General features: G+C 42.5%; 1 protein-coding gene across 2 annotated transcripts; it reads left to right on the top strand.

The window, feature by feature from the left end:
• The first annotated feature begins 3,214 nt into the window (after window positions 1–3,214).
• LOC117258151 (ubiquitin-conjugating enzyme E2 variant 1-like) lies at window positions 3,215–9,169 on the top strand. 2 transcript variants are annotated; one of them, XM_033628707.2, is made up of 4 exons: window positions 3,215–3,313; window positions 4,372–4,520; window positions 5,617–5,742; window positions 8,279–9,169. In XM_033628707.2, exons 1-4 carry the CDS (start codon window positions 3,247–3,249, stop codon window positions 8,423–8,425), a joined length of 489 nt encoding a protein of 162 aa, XP_033484598.1. In that variant the 5' UTR covers window positions 3,215–3,246; the 3' UTR covers window positions 8,426–9,169. The 2 variants fall into 2 exon arrangements, with proteins under 2 accessions (XP_033484598.1, XP_033484596.1); XM_033628705.2 differs by having other exon boundaries at window positions 3,251–3,319.
• Window positions 9,170–10,973: the final 1,804 nt, after the last annotated feature.

The following is a 10,973-nucleotide window of genomic DNA, read 5'->3' as shown; positions in this document are numbered from 1 at the left end:
GAAATAATCATTAGCAAATGTAATTTTAACCATAAATAAACTTAACAAATGTCTGCTATTATTACTACTGGTTCAAGTGTTACTGCAGTTCTGCATGTGGTTTGTGCAAGTGGCGTTGCCGTACCCCAGCAGAAGCCATGGTACAATCAATGTCAAACACTCTACTGTCTTTCTATTCCATTACTTTCAAATCCAATAAACAGTGGGAAATGTAGTGTAATGTAGGCTACATCATTGTTGATTGTTATATTTTTTGTTAAGTGTTGGTATGTCATAAAAATGTCATTAAAAAGTCATAGTATAGTATGTCATAACCATTAATTTAAGAGTCATAGTTTAGTCAGATAGTTTAGTTTAGAATGAGATCGTGAATACAAGCGGCTGAAATGAGTTTCCTCCGTGGGGTGGCTGGGCTCAGCCTTAGAGATAGGGTAAGGAGCTTGGACATCTGAAGGGAGCTCGGAGTCGCGCCGCTGCTCCTTCATGTCCAAAGGGGTCAGTTGAGGTGGTTTGAACATCTGATCAGGATCAGGATCCCGTTAGAGATGCCCAACTGGTAGGAGGCCCTGGGGCAGACCCAGAACACGCTGGAGGGATTACATATCTCATCTGGCCTGGGAACGCCTCAGGGTCCCCAAGGAGGAGCTGGAAAGTGTTGCTGGGGAGAGGGACGTCTGGGGAGCTTTGCTTGGCCTGCTGCCCCCACGACCCGGCCTTGGATAAGCGAATGAGAATGGATGGATGGATAGTTTAGTAATAGCTTAAGTTTCCGGAGTTTCCGAGCATACTGCAAGGACGTCACTCAAGCCAGATTTAGTCTTAACATCTGACTCCACAATGCAAGTACTGTTGCTGGGACTTAAAGTCCCCTGGGCAGACTGAATGGAGAAGGCCCGTGAGCGAAAGAAGGCCAAATACCTTGAGCTGTTAGAGGCCTGTAGAGAGAGCGGTTGGGAGGCCGGCAGTGAGCCAGTGGAGGTGTGCTGCAAGGGTTTCCCAGGGCAATCTGTGCACTGGGCACTCAGGCTCCCGGAGAGGAAAGCCATAAGAAACACCAGTGAGGCTGCAAAAAAAGCCTCAAGGTGGCTGTGGATCAAAAGGGCAGATCTATGGTGTAGCACGCTGCTTGATCACTAGCTCCTGACTGATCACCCAAGGCTGGGTTGCCAAGGTGAGGGTGTCTGATGACCCAAGACCCGAAACACCCTAACCCTATGACCCTGGGATAGTCACTGAGGATGTGTCGAGGCCTTATCATCTAGGTGTTTCAAGTAACTAACTGTCATTAAAAAGTCATTAAGCAGTCATAGTATAGTACAGTGCACAGTGGTACAGTGGTTACCATTGTCACCTCACAGCAAGAGGGTTCCTGGTTCAAAACCAGGGTGGGGGGGGGCCTTCTGTGTGGAGTTTACATGTTCTCCCCATGTCAGAGTGGGTTTTCTCTGGCTCCCTCCCACAATCCCAAAACAGGCTGGTTAATTGGTGACTCTAAACTGGCCGTAGGTGTGAATGTGAGTGTGAATGGTTGTCTGTCTCTATGTGTCAACCCTGTGATAGTCTCGCTCAGCAGGTCAGCCCAGAAAGGTCTGGCTGGGCTGACTCTCACTTTGAGATTGGAGGAAAAAACGCCCTGGCTGCTTGTATTTCTTTTAACCAATCACAATCGTTCTGGGCGGTGCCACAGCAACGGTGCGCTTGCAAAAATATTGCTGGGGGGAAACAGGTTTTGGTGTAACACGCCCACAAATATATCACCTACAGGACGCGAACCATGGCAGAAAAATGGCTACATCGCCGCAAGATCAAACACCGCAAAAGTTAGTAAAGGACGTGTTGAAAACGGTTGAAAACTGCTACACAACCGGAGGTGGTAGGGCGGGACTTCAGCGGGTGGCTTGTTCCGCCCAATGAGAGGCTGATCTATGCAGTGAACTTCCGCCCACTCAGACTAACCCTGTGATAGTCTGGGGGCCTGTCCAGGGTGTACCCTGCCTCTTGCCCAATGTCAGCGGGGATAGGCTCCAGCTCCCTGTGACCCCCAACAGGATAAGCGGTTATGGAAAATAAGAGTCATATACTGTGTCTCAAATCGCGTGAAAAATGCAGTGCACTATGAGTACCCTGATGGCGCACTCAAAACAGTCAAGAAGTTGAGTGTGGAACTATGGACTCTTCTCATTAAATATGGCTCATACACCCTCAATGGATGCCATCTTGGCTACGTACCGAAGGAGATGTCTATATTATTTTGTCCAGCCAGTTTATATCAATGTTGCTTCACATTCCCTCTTCCAGATCAGCTTGCCGGAGTGAGGAGAAAATTTGTGGACAAAGTGTCCAGTGTACTGATTAGGAAGCTCCTGGACAACCTTTTAGACGATGGCGTCTTGAATGATGACCAGAAAGAGGAGGAGAACAGCACCACAGCAGACAAGGCACGCTGTCTTATCGACACAGTGAAGAAGAAAGAAGACGAAGCCAGCAGGAAGCTGATTGCTCACATTCACAGCAGAGATTCGACACTGTACTCTGAGCTGGGCCTGTACTGTGTTCAACCTACTCAGCCCGGTGAGCTGAAATATTTCAACCTATTTTGAATCAGACTTGTATTATACTTCAACACAGTCACAATCAATCACAAAAGAAGTACATTGTTTCGAACAGAAATGTTTTGCTATCCCCAGCTGCAGTGCGACTGAGTGAGCAGGAATGGTCGATCACCCTCAACCGTGCCACTGAGTCATTCTGGATGTACAAAGTGAATGATAACAATGTCTGTCATTCAAAAAAATCTCATCAAATATCTCACATGACCTCAAAGGAATACTTAACCCACAAAATTACCATTTGTATATTAATTAATCGTGCCCTGTTACCTTGAATTTGTGAAGAAAACTTTGTTTTCCTAGCATGCCTTCATTGAAAACAGCCAGCATATTTATTAACTGATTGGGCACCACGTTTAACAGCATCAAAACTATTAAAAAATACATCTGGTTACAAATTCTCACACAACTCATGCTGCATAATCCAAGTCTTTTTTATCTAGTCATATGCTCAATACTTCCCAAATATGTGCATATTTATAATAATTATAATAATAAGTCACCCAAGGACACTTTACACAACCAGATAAATGGATGCTTTGATATAGTTGATAAATGTGGTCCCCATTCAATAAATAAATCAATAAGTGAGAGCGATGCTTGGCGTTTCTTCCGCGCGCACGCACCGTTGGCTTCAATGGCAAAACTACTTACGTGCGCGCTCCCGCTGTGTAGCGACAAGATGGCGGTCGCCGCCGGATTAGGTAAATGTAAGAGAGAAATACATCACAATCAGAAGCTTAAAAATCGGCTGAATGAATTTTCATGGTGTCGCTATTAAGTTTCGTAGTGATGTTGTGTGCCTACGGATGCATCCGCTGTGTGGAAAGATGCATGCTAACGCTTAGCAGGAGCTTCTGAAGGGAATGAATAGGAAGCGATGCTACTAGCTAAGCTAACGTAACTTAAGTTAGGTAGAAGGGCAGAAGGATGCATTATGACTGGCGTTTATGGGATTTCATGTGGTGTAATAACCATTTAACACCAGTCATCTGTATATAACATTGTGTAACTAGTAAGCTATCGTGTAATAAAGTAAATTAGCATGGTAATAGTGTGGCGCCGATGCTACTGAACCACAGCACCGCTAACGTTAACCTAACGGTCCGGGTGATGTATTAACGTTAGCTTATTTGCGTTATAAAATTGTACTGTGTCAACGGCTGTGGCACAAACCGTGTATTTACCGTTAAATGTTGTGAAAAGATAATAGTGCATCAGCATTTTGCCTTCGTGCATGTTTAACCTGAGACTGTTTAACGTCAACAATGACGGTACGTTTTTCTGACACTTCCTATAATCAGGAAAACATGATGTATAATGGGTCTGAATGAATGGGCTGTAGAGATGCAGGTGATCTGAGCTAACCTGCTGCACCGTCTGGCAGCGTGACTGTGGTTGTTTGCACGGCTCAGTTAACGGTGCAGCACCGTCGTATCTCACTGCAGAGGCCAAATGATGCAGCATCGTCGGAGCCAGATGCTAAATTTGAGGAAATGAAATAACGTCTACCTTTTATCAGACAGCTCAGGAGAGCCGGTCCACTAAAGGCTTCCTTATTTCCCTGTCACGTTGTGTGTGTCTGGATGACTCATGCCCCCGCGAGCTGCTCATACCTTTATAACTGCAAGTCATTGCTCTGGCACAAACTCGTGTGAATTTACAGCTTTGGTCACCTCGGTGATATCTAGATCTAACTGTGTTGGAGCTGTGCATATGTTAGTATAACAGTCTCAGTTTGGTATGTTTTGCCCACAAACAGGCGTTAAAGTCCCTCGCAATTTCCGGCTCTTGGAAGAGCTGGAGGAAGGCCAGAAAGGTGTGGGAGATGGAACAGTGAGCTGGGGTCTGGAGGATGATGAGGACATGACCTTAACACGGTGGAGAGGGGTGATCCTTGGCCCCCCAAGGGTGAGTGGTGACACTTTTTAACACTTAGGTAACGACTGTGCAATAAGCATTTAAGTGGGTATGATTAGCAGACTGTCATGTTAGTGTGCCAATTAGAGCCTATGTGTAAAGGCAGATGCATGGGGTTTAATGAATGTGCTACATTAGCTGTGACAGTGTATATGAGGTAGCAGCACAATATAACAGCTAATTAAAGGTAAAATATCACATGCTATAATATCAGGAAATGACAGGAAGCAACAGGTGGTACATCATAAAGCACAGTCCCAAGTTAGACATCACAGAAATAATGTCAATTTGAAAAATCTACAGCTAAGTTTTGATTCTTTAGATGCTAAATGTAGGAAAGGCATTCTGTATGCTGGTAAGATACTCTTTGAAATGTCTCAAGCTTTTGTTTTGATATGGTTGACTGCCTTTGGAAGATCATTTACAACAAGTGCAGCTCGATATGCATCCGTAATTTACAGAGCTAGAAGACACCTCAGGGGCGTTTATCAGAGGACTGTTTGGACATTAACGTATGTCTGACTTCAGCTGGCTCAGTAGATTTATGTTCTCACAGAGTTTAAACCAACGAATTTACTGTTCCTTTGGAACTGGGGAAAAAATAGATACATTTTAAAAGATAAACTATGCAGGATTTTCCTATAAAAACAATGTGTAGATCCCTACAGAAGTAACATTCTCGCTCATCACTATGACCCATCAGAAGTGTGTAGCGGTACGTCAATGGGCGTGTACTCCCACAGTGCTCAGGTGAGGTCGGAGCTTTATAAAAAGGCAGTGACTAAATGCCAGGCTGTAAGCAGTAACCATCCAAGAGACACAGCGCTGAAAAAAATGCAAATTCAACGAAGCGAAGCGCCAAACAAGAGTGAATCTGTGGTTGGCTCTTACTTTCACTTTTGGCGGTGAGCATGCTTACTAACAGAAACCGACAATCCTGCTTGGTATACCTTTAACCGTCATGAGAACCATGATTTGGGTGTTTTCTCCCATGGATGGTACAGTTGAATATATTTGACACTGTGTGCTGTTTGTTAATGTTTAGTATGCTGTTCACTCATCCCTCCCTACCCTTCTCTGTCCACAGACAAGCTATGAAAACAGGATGTACAATCTGAAGGTTGAATGTGGGCCAGAATACCCAGAGTCACCACCGTTTGTCAGATTTGTGACAAAGATAAACTTGAATGGCGTGCACACCTCCAGCGGTGTGGTATGTAAATCTTGGAAACCCATTTTTCTTATACTAACACGATTACCTCACTGTTGGCAGTTTTTGAAATGGATAATTCTCTTAATCCTGTTCATGCCACACTGATGGATACATTTGGAGAAATAAGAGCATTTGGCTCATGTATATATTACAATATCAAACAGTACGTGCATGCAGCCATGGTTATTATAATTAACTAAAACCAAACCAAAAATGAATACTAGGTGTCAAAAAACCTTTTAATTAACAAATAAAAACTAGAATTTAGAAAAAAACATTACTGGGTACTTACAAAACCAACTTAAATACAGCAAAAAAGTGCTGCATTTGTACTGTAATACCTATTCTGAATTTCTTAAATCTTGCCCCTGATAATAACCCACCATTTTAAAATTAAAACCCCTAAAACTAATACTGAAACTAATGACTAAACTAAAAATAAACATTTTAAACCACAAAAATAAACTGAAACAAGTAAACCCACTCTGGAAACTAACTGAAACTAAACTGCATTGAAAATTAAAAACAAATGAAATTACTAATGAATGAAAAATAAACTATAATAACTCTGCATACAGCACAAAGCTTGTTAACACATTAGAGTGGCATGATGTGTCATAAAAAGAAAAGGTGCACACAATGAAAGAAAGATTCGTCAGGCCTGCTCTGTAGACTTGTCAGTGCAGATGAGCAAGTTCCTCTTAGAAGTGCACGCTTGAATACTCTGACAGATGATGCAACCGCTGCATTAATTCAGGCACAAGAGACTAAGATGTGGTGTACTGTAGTGTGTTTATTATTCTTGATGAAGGAGCACAGAAAATACCACACATGGCCAACATGATGATGACACATTGGGTGGTGCAGACTGTGCACTTGTTCTTTCATGTCTTTGCAAGTGATTTTACTCCCTTCAGTTGTTCAGATGTGACAATGCCCAACCAGTCATTGTTCTACATTCTCCTAGTCAAATTTGGTTCATTTAAACATACTACAGATCAATGATAATCAAACTGAGGCTTGGACTCAAACAAAAAAAAGCTAATGTTAAAAACTTGTAAATAAAGGAAGTAAAGACCAACCTTTGTGTGTTTCAAATCAATCAGGTGCTATATATGCACTCAGGCAGCCCAATTATTTACAGTATGGGCTCAAGCATTACTTCAATCGGGCACTAAAAAAATGGACAAAGAGCCTGTCTCATGGCATCACTGTCATACATTTAAAAGATACAATCTACTTAGTTTTGGGGGCTTTAATTACTGTTTTGTTGTCATAAATTAGGTTTAAAATGAATCAACAGTCGAGCCCAAAGCGTCGTTCCACATATATACAAAGACAAGATGGTTACAGAGTGACAGGTAGCAAATGGCAACTGTAAAATATATCGTAAATCTAAATTTGGTCAATCAGCTTTCTCCATAAAGGGCTGTCAACTCTAGAACACATTACCAACTGAAATCAGATTACTTTCACATGTACAGTCCTTTACAACAAAGATTAAGTGCTGGATAAAAGCAAATCACAGCTGTGCCCATTTTTACCTTATTATGTAAATTACCAAGGTGTATTGGTGTATGTGTGTTAAGTGTATTGTGTGAAGTTTATTTTATTGTGTTTCCATATTTACAGTGGTTTTATGATACTGAAAGCTGTATAATGTAATTACACTGTAAGGCTCAGGCACACCAAACCAACATCAAAGAACTCATGGTGACGAAGGCTGACTATTGTGTCACTTCCTGTCGCCTGGGTCTCAGCCAACAAGTAGCACATGAACCCACTGCAAAGACTAGAGCCAATGACCACTTAGCACGTATGTTCTGCACCTGAATGAGAGGAAATAACTCAACATAGCAACAGGCGGCTGTAGTATGTGGAAGACTGAAAGGTGGAATTCAAGGCACTAGTAGTTAGCCAGTTAGCATATTGACAACACAACCCAATTGAAATAACAAAGGATATTTACTGTGTGCTAGTGAACAACGAGACAAACAATTATGAACTGTTTCTGCTGAAGAGCTCAGTGCCAAAAACTTAATCTTATCTAATATAACAAGCCTTCTTCGATCTCACACTCTCTTGACTTTAGCCGCCTCTTTACTTTCCTCATTTTTTTTCTCTCCGCCGATAATTCAACATGCTGAATCAGCTAAAAATAAAGCCAAAAGAGGCCGACTAGTGCCAACGGTGCGGTACATACTGCAAAAACTTAGGGGACAGATGCTCACTGATGGCCCGACATTGACCAGCGGCCGACTCTTGGCTTGATATGTCAGGGCCTGTATGTGTAAAAGCCCAACTAGGAACAATACTTGAAAATTAGCAATAGCTATAAACTCTCTGTGCAGCACATTAGTTTTATGCTCTGCGTTGAAACTCTTAACTTGCATCATCTCTATAAAAGAAGTATATTCAAATTGAAGCCACCTGTGATCTCATGATGTCATAAAATATCTTAAACATCTTACATTTTGGTAATTCAGAAAGGTAGAAGTTAAGACAAGACCACTCTTACCTGTTCTGTGTCCTGCAGGTTGACATGCATGCGGTGACTGCACTGGCCAAGTGGCAGAACTCCTACAGTATCCGGATGGTGCTGCTGGAGCTGCGACGGCTCATGACCTGCAAGGAAAACATGAAGCTTCCTCAGCCACCTGAGGGCCAGATCTACAGCAACTGAGCCCCTGCTACTTTTGCCTCCATCTTTTTCTCCCTTCACCCCCTCAACCCTCCCGACCCCCCCCCCCCCCCACCCCCCCAAAACTCTTCTGTTTTGCTTTCATCCCTTTATCCCCATCCTCTCCGCCATATGTGACATTCCACCTCCTGCCAACACCTTGACTGAGCACACACACACACAGCAGAAGACCCATACAGCAACAGATACATGAAGGCATACACATATACCTGTGTTCACACACTAAGCAGAAGACTGAAGGATACAATAATTGATAATCGCAAACGTACACACACAGCAGAAGACTCAAGTACACAAACACATGCAAACACACACATATCTGTACACACACTGCAGAAGACTGAAGGATACAATTGATACTTGCAGACGTACATATACACACACACACACATCAGAAGACTGAAGTACACAATCACAAACATTCAAACACACACTTATCTGTACACACACTGCAGAAGACTGAAGTACACAATCACAAATACATGCAAACACACACACATATATCTGTATACACACACTTATTGAGCGTTCATGAAAGTCATTCCAGGCCCCCTCCCCCTCCCATCACTGGAGCTCTGGGTGGACTCGATGTGACGAGGCAGGCGGAGTCCTCAGTCCACACCAGATACGATCATTCGAATACTGTACATGTTACTAATCTTTTTTTATTATTATTTGTTAAAAAATGCAGATTGTACAATAACATAAATAATCTTATTGAGTGTACCTCTTTTTGTGTGTTGCCTTTTTGTAACATTGAAAAACGGCCACTTAACCGCATATAGTTCACTAAACATGCTGTTAGTTATGAGATAATCTTCTTTCAAACCCCAAAAACACATTCGACCTGTATGTACTGTCATGTGGCCAGATGTCCAATGAAATATTCTCACCAGTTGTGTTTGGCTTGCACAGAGTAATTGTTCCCGAGCAGTCCTCTGTTGTAATGACGCATGACTGCAGCTCAGCAAGGTGCCTGGGAGTCATCACCTTCATCACACATGGCTTTTTTTCTTCTCTTCTGTGTAAGAACTGTCCAAAGTGAACATTGTGTATCTATACCACTATATCTGTAGCATAGTATGCAAATCTACTGTAGGTCTGCACAAGTCCCAGTTTTAAACCATGCTTGAAAATAGAAGTGAAATCAGCTACCTCTTTTGGTCCTGTGTAACGTCAGAGGAGTTTATCTGACCTGTGAAACTGTCTTTGCTACTTCATGTGACAATTTGTTTTACTCTCTCCACTTCTTTCATAAATCTTAATTCATGCATTTGTGTCTTTGCAGATCACTACGTCTTAGTCATGATAGTTTATGTGGAGCGTTTCTACATAATGACTTTTCTTCTTTACAGTGTTTGTTTACATAACTGCTGCTCTTAAATGACCCTTCACAGATTCAGCAGAAGCGTGATGCAAGCTCTCTTAGAGACCATTACGTTTGTCTGCTGTCTTGCATAAACAGAATATGAATATACAGTCAGCATGTGTTTAGCTTAGCATAAAAGAATAGAAATAAAGAGCATGGCTCTGTCCATATGTTAAAGAAATAGCCTGTTGTAAACTGTTTAAGTGAACACAGCTAATAAATAGATAGCTGTTGTTGGTACACCATAATTTAGTGTTCAGGTTTGTGTGTAGACAACTTAGAAGATTAATTTTGCCACCTAAATATAATATAGTTAAATGTTCAATACCCCAATCATTCATTATCTGCAGGTAGCATACAGCAGCACTTTTTTTATTCTACAACTACTTCTGACTTAGACTGACAGAGAAGCTGACAGGAGCTGCACACAGGTCTCAACATGGACACAGCTGAGCTGGCAGCTAGCAGCTAACTGTGCTAACTCCAGAAACAGTGCAACAAATCATGGCATCAGTGCTGACAGAGCTAATGGTGTTAACTGGAGGGTGGGTGCTACGCTTCCGTGACGCCACTGTCCAGCCACAGTAGATCAGGACAGCGATACTGGCTGTAACCTCCATATGGACTTAGTCTATAGTGGCAGTAATTAGCCAGCCAGTGGAAGTGACAAGGACTTACATGCACTAACACACACAGGCATGGCCGGACTGTCTACCACACCAACATACAGAGAGGCACCATTAACAACACACCCAGAGGACGTGTGATTTCATTCTCTGCCATAACTTCAGTAAACCTTTAGTAGTTGATTTTTTTGGCCACTTGGGGGCAGAGGAAACAAAATGTAGCCTAAAGTTAAACACAGACTTGTCAGTGTATCTGCACATGCTCCACTATGTTCACCAGCCAGTCTCCAACTGTGTCTCTGCTGTGTGCTGTGCAGTGTACAGTTGGTTTGTTCCAACGTTTTTGGCTAGAAACAGCTACAGCTTACTTTTGTTTGATAAGTACTTTAGGAAAAACGTCTGCATGCAGCACAAAGCAGAGACCTGACAGTGGAAAGAAGAACAAAGAAGTGAAATTTCAGTTGCTGTTTTGCATCAGCGTTTCCAGCAGTGCAGCAGCAGCTGTCATGGTGTTGCTATTTATAGCAGTGGTGGA

The sequence above is a fragment of the Epinephelus lanceolatus genome, chromosome 8 (assembly GCF_041903045.1).
Source record: "Epinephelus lanceolatus isolate andai-2023 chromosome 8, ASM4190304v1, whole genome shotgun sequence".
In the NCBI taxonomy this organism is placed as follows: domain Eukaryota; kingdom Metazoa; phylum Chordata; class Actinopteri; order Perciformes; family Serranidae; genus Epinephelus; species Epinephelus lanceolatus.
This window is presented reverse-complemented; position numbering and strand designations above follow the sequence as displayed.